Genomic DNA, 20,278 nt, shown 5'->3' on the forward strand with positions numbered 1-20,278 from the left:
TGCAATAAAGCCGTTTTTCAAAAAAGATGGTTATAAATAGTTCATGGTGAGGAAGTAAAAAATCATTCTAGACCAGCACTGTCCAATAGTAATATAATGCCAGCCACATATGTACTTTTTAAATTCTCTAGTAGCCACCACATTAAAAAACTAAAAAGAAACAGGTGAAATTAGCTTCAATGTATTTTATTTAATATATCCACAATATTATCATTTTAATGTGTAAAATTGGTATACAAAAGTATTAGTGAGATATTTCACATTCTGTTTTTCATACAATGTCTTGAAATCCAACATATGTTTTATACTTTCAGTACTTTTCAGTTGGGACTAGTCTTCTTTCAAGTGCTCAACAGCCACATGTGGCTAGTGGCTACCAAACTGGACAATGCCATTCTAGATGACCAAACTTAACAAAAGAGATTATAAAATCCATACACTGATTACTGTCATGTCAAAACTTACATAAAAAACAGATGGAAACGTAACAAAATGTGGAGGAAATAGAGATGACCTCTCTACTGCCATTTTTTGGAAAGGGGGGATGTTTCTTTTATAATGAAAATACTTATAACTATATATCTCTATCTATAAAAAGACATGGCCTTCTCTCACCAAAGGGGAAGATGGGTGAGGTGGGCGGGGGCGCGGCCAAAGATAGCTCTGAGGGACCTCCAGCTGGCTAAACTGCAGCCTGCCAACATGTGAATATGAAAATCAGATGTCCTGGATTGAGGGGATACTGCCAAGTCCAAAGAGCCTGGAGATGCTGGGAACTACCTATAGGAAGGGCCTGGCAGACAGAGGGTAGGGTGGTGAAGCAGCAGCTGGCCAGAGAAGCTGGGGAGCCATGAGCAGGAGAAATGCTGTGGAGGTGGTAGCAAAAAAGTCTGTGATAAAAGTTTTTTTAAAAAGAGATTAGAATTGAATGAATATATACATATGTGTGTATATATATATATATATATATATATATATATATATATGTATGTATGTATGTATGTATGTATGTATATATGAATCTTAGCTGTCTGAATCCTTAAGGAGAATCCTCTTCTACTCTTACAATTCTCCTTGACACTGTGGGAAAGAACTGATGCTGTGGGTCAGGAAGAAAGGAGTCTGAGGAAAGGTCAGACCCAATGTCTACTTGTGAAGAGCATAACTTCAAGGGCCCTTGGTCATTTCTATATCTTGAGCCCAGTAATTCTTAAACGGGGTGATGCAGAGAGGGAAAAGGAATGCGTTTCCTCTAATTCCCTAGATATCTCAAACCTTGGTTAAGTATCACTAAAATGCATAATAAAAAGTATTACTCATAGGTTATATAGTATAGCAAAACAAGCTGAAGGCAAGAAGAAATTCAGGTGAGAACCACTGACCTACTGTACAGATGACCAGGGATTTCAAGGAGATATTAATTCAATATGTACTGACTGCCTACCATGTCCCACGCACTAGACTAAGCAGCAGGGTAGCCAAGGATGGTTTTGGGGGGACGGGGTTGAAGGGAGTGGGGAGGAGTAGCAGCACAGAATGAATAAGACTCAAAGCAGAGGTGGAAGATGTACCCATTCCTGTTTCTACAGGACTGTTGATCAGGTTATTTTAAGATCCACACCAGAAAACTGGCTGATACTAATCAACGTTAGAAATTCCCAGGAATATAAAGCCCCTTATAGGTAAGCCAGGATGTATACCCAGGGTGGGAGAGAAGTCCACAGAGAAGGAGAATAGGACAAGTCAGGACTCTGGGTTCAGCTTTTTTTTTTTTAAATGCTGAAAGATATTGGCACTTCTTTTTTTTTAGGTTACTTCCCCCCACCCCGTCCCAGCTTTACTGAGATATAGTTGACATATAACATGTTGGTGTACAACATGTGGATTTGGTACACTTATATATTGCAAACTAATTACCACCATAGAACTCTGACCTGTTAAATAAGTAAACAGACCTACCCACTGCTCCAAGAAGGGTCACAATATGGAAAGTATAGCAGAGACTGCTAGTTGTCCCCCTATATTCATTCTCACCCTCTTTCTTAATAACATGACCTCCAATTTGTAGCTGGTACATGACCATCCTTAATAAAAATCAGATTTTCCAGTTTTCCTCACAGCTAGATGTGGCCATGTGACTAAGCTGTGACTAACCGGAGGTGAATGGAAATGATGTGTGCCCTTAAGAGTAAGGAGACTTGTCTTGCCCAGTCCTTCCTCTATTTCCCTTTTCCACTGGTGGAAGCCATCCTTAAGGTGTTGCCCTCAAACATCAGGCCCAGAGGGCTCACCATCACACTGTATCTCTAACCACTATTATCTGTCAAACCTATAGCCTGATTAAGATAGAATAGGAATGAGAAAGGGGCAGGGGTAGATTCCAGACAATCACCACCACCACCACCACCACCACCACAAAGGACACCACTAACTCATTCCTACACCTTGCCCCTATTTCCTGGACACTCACCGGCACACCATGGGACATGAGGGTGTTGGGATTCATGAGGGTGACAAGTTGGTGCAGAAGGTCAGGCTGGCTATCAAAGAGCTCAGGTGTCAGCTTCTTCATCACCTCTTCCAAATGTTCTGCTGCAAGTGAGGGCACCCCATACCAGGTCTTCGGCTCACCCCTGGCCAAGCAGAAAGGAGACATGTAGAGTGGACACAACCTATGGTACCGAAGGAGCCCACCCTGACTGCTTCCCTGGCTCTCCAGGACCCCACTCACCAGTGGAGGTAGTTAATGGAGTAACTCCAGTGATCCTCAATATGCCAGCAAAAGGCTGAGAAGACCATGCCCACATAGAGCCAGGGCACCTTCATGCCGGAGATATCTGCATTGATGTGGCACAGTACGGACTGCTCCAACACCGGCATCACATTCAGGTTCCAACCACTAGTAGCATACTCCTGTCAGGTCAGGTATTTGTGGAAAAGGGATGAGAGTTTTGCTAAGGAGTGGAGATCCTTAGCCCACGGAACCTTAATTTTGAGGTCACAGACCTTTCTGAAACATCTAAGAAATAATATAGGTGTTCTTCCCCCTGCCTCTGTCAAATGCATACACACAAAATTTCAATTCACTTCACTTTACTTCAATTTTAGGGAGGTTTATAGATGTGCCCACCCACCAAAATATCTGCAAGTTAAAAGCCCCTGCTCTGGACCAAAATGCACCCTTCCCTTGATACAGGCCTAGGTCCTCATTATTTCCTGCACTTACAATCCCAGTCCCTGAACACTTCTTATGAATGAGCCAGGCACCCTGCCAGGTACTTCATATACCTTCTCACCTAATTCTTATAAAATTTGTAAAATGGATACTATCCCCATTCTACAGACAAAAAAACAGCCAATCTCATGACTGGAGATGCCGTGCCAGATACTAGGCTGTGTTCTTTACACATATCATCCCATCTACATCTCACAGCAACCATATAAGGTAGGCATAATAGTCCCCATCCTATAGAGATACTGAGTCTTTCAGATACTAAACGACTCGCTTAAGTCACACAGCTGACATAACCATGAATCACCTACTCACCTCCTCCTCAGGGGTTAGGTGCCGCTTACTGTCACTGACGGGGAAACCGCTACCAAATTCTTTGGAATGGATGTCAGCCCCATACTCAACAGTCACATCTTCCTCGATGCTATTCACCAGCCGCCAGAATTCCTTCTCCACGAGTTCTGTGGGCACCATCTAAGGAACAGGGGTAGCAGATGACCGTGGCCCATCATATCCTGGCCCCACTGACCCAGGAGAGCTACAGACCATCAGGCACCTATGACCCTAGCCCTGACACTACCCCAGCCCTCCATCACCTACGTGTACGGGCATGTTGAAGTAATCGGCTTTAAAGGAGTCAGCCATCTCGCCAAAGCTCTGCAGAGTGTATTCCCGGGTAGCCTGCTCAAAGCCAAAGGCTTCGGGGGGGCGCTTACACTCCTGAAACCCAAAGGAGAACATGATGTCACCAAGGCAGAGGCAAAGAGGTGGAGAATCCTCAAAAGCGGAGCTGGAATATGGGGTAGGAGTCAGGAGGGAGAACAGCCCTAGGTCTGTACTGAAGGCCCCTGAGGCAGGTCTCACATCACAGCTCTACCTTTTCCTCCTAGCACTTGAGCACAGTTAGTCTCTTCATTCCCCACATGCACTTCTACCATGCTCTTGCTCTTCTCTTCCTTTAGGACTTTACTATCTAAACCATGGGCTCTGCCTTAAATATGCTACCCCATGCTCTTCTGCCACTATTTTTTCTCTCAAGATAAAATGTGAGTTTATACAGGATGCTTAGAGAAGTTTTATGCCCAGACTGGAACTACAGACCTGGGAAAATGACACTGAATATTCTAGTAGCTTGGAGGATGGGAAACGAAGGCACCAACTCCTAGTGTCAAACCCCACACTATTCCTGTTCTTTACACTGTCTCAGAAGACAGGACGTGTGTCTAACTCACTTTGTATCTATGTTCGTGGTTTTAGATGAGAGATGTATGTACCCCAGTCAGACACACCTTCTGCTCATGTCTGAAAACTAAATGTCAATCTGGTCCACTGGCCCACAACCACTTAGAGAAGAGAGCCAAGTAGACCTGACAGTCTTTGTCTATGATACTTTTGGTATCCAAACTCCTCCCTAAAGGAATCCCCACCACTACCAAGGCCATTATGCACTGCCCTGGTCTCTTTCCTCATTTGTGTGTGTCTAGTGTGTGTGCATGTGCACACCTGGTCTCTATGACCACAGTTGACAGGGCAAGAAACTGTCAGTGTCTACTCTCCAGAAACCCAGGGAGAGATGTAGACAAGCACCCAGAATTTGGATCAAGGTAGGAGGCTCATGAAATGGAACTGGAAGACTTCCCAGGCCTCTTAGCCCTCACTGCTGCTTCAGCTGCTCTCCTCACTGCCTCTCTTGCACTAGGTACATTATCCCCATGTATCCTTACTCCTGCACTCCTCCATCCCCCAGTCTAGAAAGCCTGCCCACCTCTTGTAGTTAAAATCTACAATACCGCAAACCAATCTAATTATCACGACAGAAGGAAAATACCTAAATAAATATTATACCCACATGATGGACCCCCTACAAGGGAAAAAAAAAATCATACCCATGAATAAATTTAATAATACAGAAAAATGATTATAAAGTAACAAATGAAAATATACAGTAAGATCCCAAACTTGTTAAAGATAGTTATATATACGCAACAACGAAAAGATGAGAAGAAAATATACCAGACTATTAACAATGGTTGTCTCTAGGTGGTGAGATGATAGGTAATTTGTCTATTTTCCAAGCTTTCTAAAAGAAACAAAGAATAAAAAACTTGGAAATCAAAAGAACATTTTTTTTTCATATTCCTGTCCTCCAAATCTCATTGCTGACACCTTCCCTGGTTACTACCCTTAGTCACTTTCCTGTCCTCTGAACTTCTACATCTGAATTTCTAACACACAATTTAACATTTGATTATATGTCATCACATATGATCTGTCTAATCATGACTCTCACCTCCCCAGGTGGTCTGAGAGCTCCCAGAGAACACAGGTTGAGTGTCCTCCTTTTCTTTCTCCCAAAGTTCTGCCCGACCTAGCCCCACCCCAGGGACCCAAAACACAAGACTGTGGCTGAACTAGGAGGCTGCTTTCAATAAGACCGGATGAAGGAAGGCAAGGATAGCCTATGAGGCAGACATAGACTGGGGCTGGGAAGTCCTTACCGCCATGACACACTTTGGGCACCGCCAGACACCCTTGGGAATCTCAGGCAAAGGAGGCAGCAAGCAGAAGATGTGGTAGTTGTCATCACAGCCATCACACAGCAGGAGCTTGTCATCCTCATCCCCTCGGGAACACATTCGGCATACATATGACTCAATCTGCCAGGGGAGGGAGGCAACAGTTCATTAACCTAAGCCCTGTCCAGCCTTTCAAACATCAGACTCCTCCAGACAGCACCCTAGTCCACAAAGATCTCCATTAGAAACCCACCTTGCCTGCTGGCTGGATCATTCACGGCCCTGTACAGGTTAGTCATGCTAGGCCTGGAATTTAACTGCATGCACGTACCACCTCCCCAAATAAACTAACTGTAGAGCTGTGACAGCAGAGTCTTTACCATTCAGTCCTGAATCCCCCGTTTTCATTCATTCAATAAATACTTACTGAACACTTATGTGTTCAACATTATGCTGAACTCTTCAGTACAGCGATAAATAAGACATGGCATCTGCCTTCTAAAGGCATACAGTACTCCAGAGGCACAAGTTCATAAAAATTAAAGGGCAGTGTAGAAAACTGCCAATAGCAGCCCGTAAAAGGGTACTATGGAAACCTAAAGGAGGAAGCACTCGAATCAGCTGGAGATAAGGAGGGACAGCCTTGAGAAGAACTTCACTGAAACGGAGACACTTGAAACTGACTGAGACCTGAAGGCAAACTGGAATTTGGCAATGGGGCAGAGCACAGGGGAAAGCTCTTCCAGGCAGAAGAAACAGCATGTACAAAGGATGGGGAAAGAAAGCATGGCACATCTCGGGAAAAAAAACAAACATACCTACAAGTAGTTCAGTGTGGCTATAGCAGAAGGAGTAAGGTGGGCAGTGCTGGGGAATGAGGCTAGAGGTCTGCAGGGACTGGATCATGCATGATAATGAGGAGCTTAGCCTTTATCCTGAAGCAATGGAGAGGGAGTCTCCTCCTCTGCACCCTTCCAGCACTTCATGTTGACAGCACTTGATCACCCTTTCTTGTTCTTTGTTCCATGTGAGTTGGCCTTGTTTCCCCAATTAAGTGAGCTACCTGAGGGCAGGGCCCACCAGGCCCACTTTTCTGCTTAATGCCACCTGGTCCAGTGCCATGCTGGGGAAATGCTCGTTGAAGGGATGAGAAGCAGAGCATTAGGAAGTCAGGGCTAGGTCCTTACAAACTGGGCATTGCTGTGGTTCCTCCGCAGCCTCATGGTCATCTTGGTGCAGGGCTCTGGGCTGTGACTCAGCTCCTCCTTGCTCTCCAGGAAGGTCTTGGGTGAGGGTGACTCCACCTTCACGTCCCCACCTGACTCCTCCTTCACCACTATGGTCGGGGGGCACTCGGGCCCTTCCTTATCTGGGAGAGAGAAGAACGGCTCTAAGGTACAAGTCTGAACAGTCGCGGCCCAGGCTCCTCTCCCCTGGTGAGGCCATTCTTCACACTGCCCCAGCCTGTCAGGCCTCACCTTTTTTCCGCAGAGTCTTATCCTTGGCCATGAGGCCCAGGCCCATCATCTTGGGGCCTGCCCCATAGATCTGAAGCTTCTTCAGCTCAGGATTCTTTTCAATGTCTTCCTCTGTGGGTTCCGGCTGGGAGGAAAGAAGGAAATGAATCAAGACTGCTATCTTGGGCAGACTGCCCCATCCTAAAAGAACGACAGCTTGGACTCTATCACGTGAGTTCATGCCAGGGTGGAGGCATAGGTGGGCCCAGGCAAGAATTCAGATTGCTTTTTGGAGACTGAGGGTAAGTGAACTCCCTCCTCATTCCTCTCTTGGAATGGAATTAAGATGGGATCTCAGTTTTCCAACTGTAAAATGAGAATATTAACTCCTACCTCACAGTTACAAGGGGGTTTGAGGAAAACATATATAAAGAAATCTAAGTATTTGCATCTACCAATAAATGGCAGTGACTAATATGATCTGGTAAATTACATGCTTCAGTGAGCCCAGGGACAGTGTCTATCTTGTTCTCTGCTGTATCCCCAATGCCCAGAAGAATGCCGGCACATAAGCTTCTTCCTGAGGCTAAGATATAGTTGTAAGGAGAAAAAGAAGAGTTCTTCCCCTATGAGCAGAGTGAGTCAGGAAAGGAACAAGGCAGGCAAGAACACCAGACATAGGAAAGATATTATACAAACAGATCAAAACCCAGCTCAGAAGCTCAGCTGAGAGTAGAGGAAGAGCAAGAGTGAAGCCAGAAAGAGGCACACTACTGCTCAGAACTCAAGAGAACCAAGAGAAGGGAGAGTGGAACAGGGAAGAGAACCTTGGTCAGAGGGAAGGGAGAGGACTCTCTTCACCACCAAAGCTCCAAGTTAGAAGAAGGGAAGTACTCACATCAGGCTGCAGTCTCTTGGCTCGCCGGCCATAGCTGTTGAACTTGGAGGGCTGCACAGACTGTCGAAGGGGGATACTGTGGGGTTTGTATTCCTTGTCCTTCTCCTCATTATCAAATGGACGTGTGTTGCACTGCTGGGGACAGGTGAGGGGTAAGGGTCAGGGCATGGGGCCCCAGCTCCCAACAGCAAGGACTTCCCTTTACCCTCACCCAATGGCAACCAAAGCCGTGGTTTCATGTACCACGCCCCCCGCCACCCACCCAATAGGCCCTGCTCAACTGGCCACTGACACCAGCACACACTTTGGGAATTCTTCTCATGCCTCTGCTTATGCCATCCCTCCTTCCAACCACCTCCCCGCAACCATCTCCCCAACTAAACCAAACTCCATCTCTTCCCAGACCTCTCCAGGTCTCCAGTCCACTCCACTGAACCAGTTCCATTAAGAGCAAGTGTGGAAATCTGCATCTGGCAAGGGAAAGCCTACTCCACCCCGGCTCGGCATCCTTACCACCAGGTTGGCTCCAGACTGGTACATCTCATAGGGGTAAACGATGCGTTCATAGTGGGAGCGTAGCAGGGAGCCAATGTTTTTGCCTGGTGGGTAGTTGAGGCGCTGGGCCACCCGAGCCCATCGACGGTCCTTGCAGATGGCTTCATAGCCACCTTCCTCCACCACGATCTGTAAGGACAAGCAGGAAGGGACGTGGATGTGCTGTGTGTATGTACAGAAAGGACAACGAGGACAACTCCAGCCCCTCACTTCACTGGAGGCTACCCCCTCCTACCTCCACCACTCAGACTCAAATTGCAGCCAAGAGATGCTGAGAAGTTCTGATGACAGCTTGTGTGCTACCAGGCTGTGCCCCTTCCACTGTAGCCTAGAGATCCAATATCCAAACCAAGGTGGCCCCCAGAGTACCAAGGATATTAAGGTGTGGGGTGGGGAGGGGTTTGAGAAAAACCTGTTCTTACTTTGCTGAGGCTGTAGAGGTCCAAGATCCGCCGTTCTACATTGGGAATCTTTAAGGAGGAGCCCTGGATTTCCCAGAATTTGGCAATCTGATCCAAGTAGTTCAGTTTCACTCTCGTCTGGGCCTGGAGAAAAAATGGCTCAGAGAGGCTGGCCTCCCCCTCTACCTGACCCCTATCTTCTGGCCTAATCTTAGGGGAGGAGAAGGGATGCAGAGCAGCCCACTACCCAGGGCCTCTCCCAGTGAACTGGATCCCCAACTCTAGGTAGCACCTCGCCCACCTCTCTTATCTTTGCCACCTTCCAGGCAACAGGAGAAGCCCAAGGTCCCAAAACAGAGCAGGTCGAGTCATAACAGCCAAAGCTTTACATATACTCTTTCTCAATCTCCCTGACAGGGCTGTAGAAGTATTGTCATCTCTTTTACAGAGAGTCCCTGCTTCCTCAAGTCACACAGCAGGTACCACGAGATTTGAGTGTCAAATAACGTAAGTTTTTGCTTTTCCTCTGCTAATAATTTGCTGTATAGTCTTGAGTAAATCAGTTCTATTCTCTGGACCCGTTTTCTGATTATGAGGGAAATAAAAAACTGCCCAGTCCACTCACCCCAGAAGGGCAGACTTATGAGAGGAACAGTGAATGCCCTCTGGAACTCTGGAATTAAATCTAAGCTCTAGGCATGTTTCAGAGAATGAAGGCTCCAAAAGAAAACATTCACCTCTTCACATGCACCATGAAATTTGTTCCATGGTGGCTGAAGGGTGAGAGTGCATGCTAAAGATAGAATGGCCTAAAGAACTGAGATGGTGTACCAAAGCAGCACTGGCACCTGGCCCACCCAGGAACCAATGTGGGCCAAAGATTCTAGGAACAAGGCATGTACCATGCTTTTCTGAAATCTCAGTGACCCAAGAAGGGCTCCCCAAGGCCCCAAGTCTATAACCACCTCACCCTAATCAGAAGGCCTAGTTCTAGGGAGAACTGGGTAAGTCATTATCATTCATTACCTTGCTCTGATCCCATTAGGGGGAAACAGGGACAGTTCTTTCACAGATGAGGAAAAGTAAGGTCTATTTGTGGGAAGGAACATCCTATGGCTCCTTTAGCTATGAGAATCCCTAAGGGGCCAGGAACCCTACTCCCTCCACCTCAACGCCTTAGCTTTCCAACCTTGGCCCATCCCTGCCCCTCCCCCTTATTAGCCAGCACTCTCTCTCTAGAAAACCTGTCCCTGTCCCATGGTAGGCTACACCTTGTCCTAGCTATACCCCAGCAGACCTGGTCAGATCCATTTCTCTAAGGACCTTGTACCCCATACAAGAGATGATTTTTGCCCTGACCAGAACAGCACCTAGACCGACTCTAGAACAGTGATTCTCAATGAGGGGCAATTTTGCCCTCCGGGGGACATTTAAGTAATGCCTAGAGACATTTTTGGTTGCCATAACCGGGAGAGGGTACTATGTGGGTAGAGGCCAGGAATGCTGACAGACATCCTACAATGCACAGGACAGCCCTCCACGACAAAAAATTACCTGGCCCAAAATGTCAACAGTGCCAAGGTTGAGGAACTGTGGTCTAGAAGACAAGTACGCTTTTAGGTTATGGGTATTCGGTTGGGCCTAATAGTCACCCCCACACCCCCAGACATCTAGTAAGGCTTGAGGATACATAATAATGAGGGAGAGGAGTGGTAGCATACCTCTACCCTACACCTTCCATGGGAAACTCCAGAACTTTACCTGGAACTGGCTTGAGGGCATCTACTCTCATTGCCCTGGGGCATTCTCAAGTCCTTAGTGGAGAACCTCACCTTACCCATGCAAAGGGCCTAGATTTCCTGTATGGAATATAAAGGAGAGGGAAAAGCCTACCTGCCTGACCCTCTGTCCAAGTCTGTAACCATTCCAGCTTCCTCACTGACCAGTTCTTGCATTGTTCCTGCCCATCCACCTCACCTCCCACCTTACCAAGCACCATGGAAGAAAGGTAGGAAGCACAGGGCTGTAGATGAATTGGATAGATGAGGACACATTCAGCTGGCCAAGCAAGAAAGGGTCTCAACCAGCCCCATGTTTCTCTTTTGTTGACCCAAGCAGGGTGGGTTAGTTGACAGGGGAGCTTCAGAAGTAGCAAACCTTTGTGGAAAAGGGCCATCCCCAGCCTTGGGGCTATCAGATTTGGGATGCTAAATGCTCCTGCTCTTGGTTATATTATTCAGAGCTCAAAAGCTTCCTCCATGCCCTCCAGGCAATTTCACAGACGAGAGAACAAAGGCCTAGTTAGGTAAAGTACCTTAGACAGAGAAGGTAGGAGGGAAGTGGGATCAGAGCTCAGGTATCCATTCTCCCAACCCCACCACCAGTTGCTAGTCATCTTACCTCTAGTTCATTCAGCCTCTGGATTCGGGGAGTAAACCTGAAGTTGTCCACTTCTACAGCAAAGGGTGGCTGCCAGTCCTGAGTGGGTACAGAGGAGAAAAGGGAGTTGGGTTATTCCAGCATAGTGCAAGACCAGAGGTGCACCAAAAGCAGCTCAGCACCCCATTCAAGCCTTCCCAGACCTCTAGCCACGTCAGACCTTTTAACCTGGCAAACACCCAACCCATACACACACAACTCACTACAGGGCTTTAGAAGCCCCTCAAGTCCACACCCAACACCCCATGCACATACCCTGGGAAATGTCTTCAGAGTCCCTGCAACAGTACAGTGTTAGGATTTTAAGAAATAGAGAGATGGGGCCCAAAACAGCTGACTGCAAACTCTCCCTATGCCCATATCAACTCCTCATCCCCTAGGCATAGGACACACAGTCTGGAAGTACTGGAAAGCACACAGGATCTGGAGTCAGAAAACCTGGGTTCATGGTTTAGCTCCACTACTTACTAGCTAAGGGATTTTACCTTTCTGAACCTGTTTTCTCAACTGTAAGGTGGGAATATGAACTTCTGCCCTGGCTTCCTCATAAGACTGATACGAAAATTAAACTGGTTTTCAAATGAAAATGTTATTCAAAGGAATCATCATTAAGATTTGAAATCTAAGGCTGACCTCACTACCCAATACATATGCAGAGTAGCTCATCTCCAATTTGGGCAGGATTTAAAGGTTTGGGCCTTTAGTGTCTGTTCTCTCAGTTTAAAAGGCCTGAGATAAGACACTGCAGGGAAGAGCAAGGAACAAGGAGCAAGAATTTGCAATACTCACCTGGTCAGAAAGGCTTCCTGTGGGTCCTCTCTCAAACACCTGCCCAGTACAGGAAGAGGCAGGGGAGGAAGTGGGGAGGGGTGTCCTAAGTGCTGGGATGCACCACTGACTGTGGTAGCAAAGATTGGGAGGATTTGGGGAGAAGGAGGGAAGTCAGGGAAAGATAATGAAAGTGGGGGAGACTCTGTCCTGCCAAGTCGGAGCTTGTTGTGCCCTGCCCAAAGGGCAGCTGTGAAGAGCCTCCTCCCCAATGCCCGCCTGCCCCCCCCCCACCCCCCATGCAGTCCTTTCCTCCTCAGAACCCTGGCTCCTGCTTGAGTGGTGAGAAGAACCTCGAGTAACCTAGACCAGTGCCCTCATTTAATGATGGAGAAAGTCAGGCCCAGAGAAGAAATATGATTTCTCCAGAATCACATGCTGAGTTAGTGGTAGAGCCAAGACTAGAACCCCTGTCTTCTGACCTCCAGTCCAAGGCTCTTTGCACTACACCAGGCTACGACTGTTCACGCACACGTGCATACATATGGAAGCAGGGGAGGAGGACAGTAAAAGAGAAGAAAAAGCTGTTGGCCTCTTCTGTACACACACTTTGAGAAAAGGGGCCAGGGACTTCCCTGATGGCACAGTGGTTAAGAATCCACCTGTCAATGCAGGGGAATGGTTCAAGCCCTGGTCCGGGAAAATCCCACATGCCGCGGCGCAACTAAGCCTGTGCACCGCAACTACTGAGCCTGTGCTCTACAGCCCACGAGCCACAACTACTGAGCCCGCGTGCCACAACTACTGACGCCTGCGTGCCCTAGAGCCCATGCTCCGCAACAAGAGAAGCCACTGCAATGAGAAGCCCGTGCACTGGAATGAAGAGTAGCCCCTGCTGCCACAACTAGAGAAAGCCCGTGAGTAGCAACGAAGACCCAATGCAGCCAAAAATAAAATAATTTTTTTAAAAAAAGAAAAACACAGAAAGGAGCCAGAGGACTCATACTTGCATGCACACATATTCCCCCCGCCAAAGCAGGTAGCAAACACATGGGACTCAGTAAAGCAGGGGCAAAAACAAACAAACAAACCCAACAACGACAAAAAACCCTCAAACTAAAATGATATGGCTCAAGCCCAGACAAGCTCCCCATGCCCTCTTGCTTCCCATCAGTAGGGCACTCCCCTCAGCGCAGGTAACCCAGGCAGAAAGGTGCTCAAACCCCAAACTCCAGGCACCTTTCTTTCCTGCTGAATCAAGTTCTAGATAAGAATAAGTGCAACATCAAGCAACCTGACAGGAAATGGCAGAACTGAAATCCTAGAGCAGGAGCTGTGCATGCAACAGATAGCTGGGAAAGGTTCAGCCAATCTCCCTGCCTGGCTCTCCCTGGGACCTACAAGCTCCCTCATCCTGCCTTCAGTCCCATACTCCCATGTGCCAAATACTCACTACGTCATGATGGTGATAAAAAGGTGGGCTACCTGATGCAGGAAGCAAGGCCCTTCCAAGCTCGCCTGCGTCTACTCCAGTATACCAACACTCTCCTCGCACCCATCTTCCCCAAGAGTAGCAGTCACCTGCCTAGCAATTCAGAATCCAAATGGCCCTTCAGGCAAACCTTCAATTTCCAAGCACCCACCCATACAAAGGTTCCCACTCTGGGTCCAAGCACCACTTGGGTGAGTGCTTTAAATTCCAGCCAGAAGTCCAGGCTGCCTAAAGGAGGCCTAGGAGCAGCCCTACCGGAAGGGAAAACACAACAAAAACCAGAGAGAGCCAGGTCTCCTGGATTAGAGGGAAGTACAGTGTTGGGGTAGAGAAGAGAAGCATAACAAAGGACGGCCCCCTGCAGGACAGACAGACAGACACACACACACACACACACACACACACACACACACACACACACACCCCAGGGTCATGTCACCTATCCCACCCCTGGTCCCCCAAAGAAGGGTAACAATACCTGCACGAGGCCAGGCTGCCCCAAGAAGTCCAAGGTAGAAAAATGGGATAGAAAATTCAAGCCTCAACTACCCCTTTTGTCAGATATGCCTCTTTCCCACAGGCCTGCCGGGCCACTTCAGGGAGTGCCTCCTTGATGCTGCCCAGGACTCCAGCCTCTCCTTTCTGCTGGCCTTCCCGACCTCTCACTACCCACTGCCACTTCCTCACCATGGACAAGGATACCTCAGAGATCTGTGGCCAAGCTCCAACAAGGAAGAAATTAGCTTACCCAACACCTCCCAGAGGATCCATCTGAAACCAGCCTAGATGTTATGGCTGAACACCAGAAAGCACCAAGTTGAATAAGGAGGCCTATGGTGCCCTCCTCAGGTGGCAGCAGGGTTTCCCATTTGGTTTCAGCCAGGAGACACCTACTCAAAAATACCCTGTTCCAGACAAACTCAATTCCTGCCCTTGGCATCCCAAGTGGTGACTGAACAACGCATATCATCATTTCCCCTCCATGCTAGCAAGGTGGCAGCCTATCCTAGCCCTTGGGGGACTTCTCCTGGCCTGAAGCCAGGCCTAGGAGCAAAGATATGCCCTTTGTTGCTGACATCTGGGAATCAAGGGTTCCAAAGGAGGCAGACTTCCATCCGTCCATTCTGTTTCTGGGAGTCCAAGAATATCCTATCCTCTGGGACCTCTGACATCCTGGGACAGGTCAGAGTAGAAATCTTCTGGGAAGGACTCATATACCCCACCCCAAACTGACTGGTCCAAGACTCTCCACAGAAGTCAAGCCTGGGCGGTGATGTGCAGGAAAGGCCCAGATATTGCCTTCGACTAGGAAAAGAAGGGAACAATTCCCTGAACCCATCTCAGGGGAGCCAGATAGAGCCTGTGAGACTGATTTCCTGACTGGTTTACCAGCCCAGAATATTATCATAAATGGACTGGCCTGGCAGGGTGTGAGTAAATATGAGTCAACCCACATAGGAGCAAACCAATGACCACATCAAACACCTTTGCAGTCACAATAATTACCACTTATCTAGTGCCTACTACACACAGACGCTACCTAGTTTAATCCAATTCTCGAAATAACCATTCAAGGGACCCATTTCACAGGCTCAGAGAGATTACGTTACTTGTCCAAGGTCACACAGCTGGTAAGCTGCAGAGTGGAGTTTTGAACTAAGGTCTATCTCCCTTCAGAGCTGTGATCTTTCCATTACACCACACTGCCTGCCTGAAGAGAAGTGATGCCAGTAAATGGGAAAAAAAGCCTTATTTAGGGCAGCCTTGACCTAGGTGGTTTGGGGTAACCAAGAGATGTGCGGGGTGCCTCTCCGTGAACTCTCCCCGAGGCCACTAGGCATCCCCGTCTTGAACCTTACTAGGAGTAGTTCTGAAGGGCGGGGTGGGAGTTGCGGGGTGGGAGTTGGGGGGTGGGGGTGGGTCTCCGACTTAGGGCCCTCACACCACGAAAGGACCCCTGGCCCCAGCACCCTTTCTCCGACCCGCGTCGCATCCACAACGGTCCCAGCCACTCCATCTCCCCACACCTCGAGCTGCCCTCCGCTCCAGACTTCTCCGCCCGCTACCCTAGTCCATCATCCCCGGCCTGGTCGCCGGCGACCACCAGCCCAGGGCCTTACCGCGGGTGGGCGGATCTTGCAAATGCCCGACTTCTCGGCGATGGGCCTGATTTTCGCAATGTAGCCGAGAGGGTCTCGGAACTCCGCCCAGCTAGGCTCGAACACCGGGCACTCCGGCGGCGGTAGGAAGTCGTCAGACCCCGGCTCCATGGTGGGCCCTAGGACTGGAGGGCTCGGACGGCCCTTAAGGACTCATGGCGGACGCCGCTGTATGAAGCCGAGGCACTGCTCGGGGACTAGGCCCTAAGCAGGGCGGCCGCCGCCCGCCGAGGGCCCAGGGGGCGTGTAGCTGCCGCGCTCTGAGAGGCTCAGGCTGACGTTACTGCTACCACCTCTTCGTCCTGCTCCGTTCCTTCCAAACTCTGCCGCTGCCTCCCAACTACCGCAGCCTTCAACACCACAGTTACCTCCCAACCACCGCGGCCTTCATCGCCGCCGCCGCCATCTTGGTTTGTCAGCGTCTCCCCCCCCCCCTCCCTTCACCACAACAAACCAGATCCCTCCGCAGGGTGTCCCTCCGAGCCTCGTATAACGTGCGTGAGGCCAAGCCCTAGGGAGCCTTCATCCCGTGGAGACTGAGCTGAATCGGCAGGCGTGGGCTTCCTATCAGGAAGCAGGAACTCAAAAGTGCTTCCCAGACTGAGAGCAAATAGTCCGCCTCAGCGGCGGAGGAACAAAGTTGTAATTAACTGCCGGATCCTCTTTCCGGATGGACCGGCGGTGCACGTTTAAAGGCCAGTGCTGCGCATGCGCATTATGGAGACAGACCGGAAGAGGAGTTGGCGTTGGTGGGTGGTGGGTCCGAACTGGCACCCCCTCGATGACCTCAGCCCTGGCGCGAGCCCCGCCCCAACACGCTCTCTTTCTCCCGGGTCTTTCCGGTGTGGGCTACAGAAGGCGGCTTCGGGTGCCTGATTGCAAGGGACCCTTATGCAGGCCCGCAGATTAAGAGAGGCGTACACAGCTCCCAGCTCTAGGCGCTGATACCTCTGGGGCTTTGAACGAAGGAAGTCGGGATGCTGCTCCCTCCCCGGGGATTGCGGATTTTTTGAATCCTGGGTCCCGAGGAGAGGAAGAAAATATTTATTTTGCCCAAGTTTGCGTGTAGAGGCCTCTCAGAGATGGGGCTTCCATTCTTAACCCCAAAGAGTCACTGTCAGCATTTTAATGAACACTTTCAACTGTTATGTTTGCACTTTTATCGTGTCCACATTTGTGGCATGTACACCTACAAAAGAAGCCTGAGTGTATCCTACCAGTGCCCACCGTTTGAAGCACCTACTGTTTGCCCATTTGTGAGCCTACAGTGTACTTATCAAATATTTGTGTACATGGATTGTATGTATTGTGTATAGCCTCTGTCTTGCATTTGAGTACCTACTATGTGTACATCTGCTCCTATTGTGTGCATGTTTGTGAGCAGTTTCTGAATAGGTTTATTGCATCTACTTTGAGTATCAAACCAGTACTTTGCCCATATGTCAGACATCTACTGCATTTGAGGAGCTCTAAGTTATTCATCAGTTGTGGGCCTACCACATGTAGTTCGAACACCTACTGTGCACATATTAGTTACGTATGTGCTGATTAAGTGCTTATTTTATGTTCCCCCATCAGATTGTGAATTCTTTAAGGGCAGGGACCTTGTGACCTTATACATCCTTAGCACTTGGCATGGTAAGCAGTACATTAATGTTGAGTAAACAAAAGAAAGATGAATATTTTTGAGCAGCCTTAGTATATATTGACTAAAAATAATATATACTCTTTGCAAACATTTCCTGGATATATTAAGCATCTGCTGTAAGCTTGAATATGTTTGAAGGTGATGGAGAGTGTCATTCCTTCATTCAGTTAACTGTTTCTAATCACATACCATGTCCCAGTTAGGTATATCATTCTGCCTACTTCAGGACTGAGCTAAGGGCATCCGCTCTGAGGGAGTGGGGAACACTGGTAGGAGCTCACACCCTGGAGTCAGAGAGGCCTGATTTCTAGTCCCACCAGCTCTGCCGTTTTCTAGTTATGTACCCTTGGGTAAGTCCCAACTTATGAAACTGAATGATGTTGTACGGAGATGATAATCCCTACCTTGCAGGATTGTTGTACAGTACCTGGCATATAGAAGGCCCTCAGTATCTGTTAACTGTTATTTTTACTTCTGAGAGTCAACAACAATGTGTCAAAACTCATTAAGAATCTCCTTTGTGTCAGGCATTGTGCCTAGTGATTTCAGATTTTTTTTTATCACCTGAACCCTTAGATTGCCTTGAATGTTTGGAATCTTTATCCCTACTTGTCTTGTGAGGAAACTTGTCCCAAGTAATACATATAGTAAGTGACAACTCCTTTCTAGTTTTCTAGGTGTCAGGGGAAACCTCAACCCTTCTCCACCTGAAACACAGGTGAATGACCCAACTGAACAACTGTCTGGACAGGAAACAGAAAGCTAGGTGAGGTGATGCTAATAACAGTTAAAAAAAACAAAAAAGAAAAAAGAAAAAAAAAAAAAATCACTAGCCTCTCACATGTGTAAGCATTTAACAGCCCACATAGCTCTTTCATACCAATTATTTCCCTTAATCTTTGCAACAGTCTTGGGAAGGATGTAGGTCAATTTACCCATTCTGTAGATGAGGAACCAAGTTCCAGACAGATTAAACAACTTGCCCACTGTTACACGGGAAGTTGCTGACTCGGGGTCAAATGCTCTTCCTGTCATTTGCTCCTACCAGTGATAGAACTAGGCAGGAGAAGGGTGAGGAGAACAAAGAAGGTAAAAGAGTATGCCAAATCCTAGGTTGAAGGAAGTTTGACCTTTCCATCTTGAGGCAGCTCAGTGAAGGGCAAAGAGCATGAATTAGGAGTCAGGAGACCAGGTTTGGGGTCTCAGCTCAGCCTAGCCTTCCCAAAGCCTTCTCTGAGGTCCTTAGCTGGGACACCACCCCCACCATCCTGGAAGGGCAAATGGAAATTGCATAGAGTCTTTGAAGCCAGTCAGATCCAATTCATTCATTCATAAACATTTATCAAATTCCTACTATGCACCAGGCACTCTTCTGGGCCCTGGGAATATAATGGTGACCAAGACAGACATGGTCCCTGCTTTCTTGCAGCTGACATTCACCCACTGAGATCTACCAAGTACCTCACCTGCATGAACCTTGATTTTCTCATTTATCCAATGAGACTATGTAAACCCTTCCTCACAGGGTAGTTATGAAGATTAGAGATCATGATAACTACCATTCATCAAAGGCCAGGTGCTATGAAATAGGTATTGTTATCCCTGTTTTACAGATGAGGAGACTGAAGTTCAGAGAAGTATAAACTTAACCAAGTCACATGGCTAGTAAGTGGCAGAGTTCAAACCCAGGTCTGTCTGACTGCTGTACAATTCTGCCTGTAAAAATCTCAGATGGTGCCCCCTCCCCGCTCCAAACCACAGGTGCTCAGGAAATGGAATCCTTTCTCAATCCTTGGATCTTGCCTGAGTCTGGGCACTGCAGGGTTAAAAACTGGGAAGCAGCAGGGAGCTCACCCTGGACTGGGGGTTCAGTTGGCCTCACCCACCCACCTGGAAGAGAGGGTCTGGCATGGAACTGGTACGGAGCAGTGATTGGAACCCTCAGCTGTGCTCTCGACCACACTCACTCCATCCATGTTTTCTGGATGAACTATATAGTGACTTTGTGCCTCACTTTCTTGATTTGTAAAATAGGGTCCCTTCCAGTTCTGAAGTAGGTATGAGCTGTGAGTTCTAACTCCTAAATAGCTCTGAAATTTACCCCCTCCTCCCCATGCCTTTTTCTAATCTTCTGCTCCCCATGAGAGCCATTTACTATCTCTAGCCTAGATTATTAAAAGAGCCTCCTCAAGATATCAAGGGCTCTATGTGAATTTATGGAGATATATATATATATATATATATATATAGAGAGAGAGAGAGAGAGAGGGAGAAAGAGAAATATAGATGCATATTATGTGCTTAATACATATGCATAACAATAAAATGATATATTCAAAATAATGATAATTCCAAATGAATTATGATAGTAGTGGATTATAACTCATTGAGTAAAATAAAAATCCATGACTCCACACTGATAGAAATAAATAAAATGAGGGAAAAGGGAAAGCTCTTCCTTCAAAGAATGATGGAGTTAGAAAATCATCAATAGATGCTCAAACTTTTTCCAAATAAAAAAGCAAACCCCGAAAACGTAGCTATAACACTTGGTGCCCAAATCTTGGTTCCTAGATGCCATCGTCAACCAGGCATTTCCAGGTCTCCTTGGAAAAAATGGTTGACTCCAGGGCTGGGGCAGGGAAAGTACAAGATGAGCCTGGAGCATCTTGTGGTGCCAGAAAACAAGGAAGTGCTCAAGGAAAGATGGAGA

The 20,278-nt window shown here is 47.8% G+C and overlaps 1 protein-coding gene across 9 annotated transcripts in view; it reads right to left on the reverse strand.

The window, feature by feature from the left end:
• KDM5C (lysine demethylase 5C) overlaps positions 1-16,335 on the reverse strand; it is a 31,078-nt gene extending 14,743 nt beyond the window's left edge. For 6 of the 9 annotated variants that reach the window (XM_068534168.1, XM_068534165.1, XM_068534166.1 and 3 more), the window contains exons 1-12: positions 15,879-16,335; positions 11,460-11,537; positions 9,081-9,203; positions 8,617-8,787; positions 8,104-8,238; positions 7,227-7,350; positions 6,936-7,117; positions 5,731-5,889; positions 3,833-3,952; positions 3,548-3,706; positions 2,732-2,913; positions 2,471-2,633 (exon numbers count right to left, since the gene is read on the reverse strand). In XM_068534168.1, the coding sequence (XP_068390269.1) occupies positions 2,471-2,633; positions 2,732-2,913; positions 3,548-3,706; positions 3,833-3,952; positions 5,731-5,889; positions 6,936-7,117; positions 7,227-7,350; positions 8,104-8,238; positions 8,617-8,787; positions 9,081-9,203; positions 11,460-11,537; positions 15,879-16,028 (1,746 nt within the window). In that variant the 5' untranslated portion in view covers positions 16,029-16,335. The remainder of the gene's footprint in view (positions 1-2,470; positions 2,634-2,731; positions 2,914-3,547; positions 3,707-3,832; positions 3,953-5,730; positions 5,890-6,935; positions 7,118-7,226; positions 7,351-8,103; positions 8,239-8,616; positions 8,788-9,080; positions 9,204-11,459; positions 11,538-15,878) is intronic. The other 3 variants (XM_068534167.1, XM_068534163.1, XM_068534162.1) reach the window with 1 other exon arrangement.
• Positions 16,336-20,278: the final 3,943 nt, after the last annotated feature.

The sequence above is a fragment of the Eschrichtius robustus genome, chromosome X (assembly GCF_028021215.1).
Source record: "Eschrichtius robustus isolate mEscRob2 chromosome X, mEscRob2.pri, whole genome shotgun sequence".
Lineage (NCBI taxonomy): Eukaryota > Metazoa > Chordata > Mammalia > Artiodactyla > Eschrichtiidae > Eschrichtius > Eschrichtius robustus.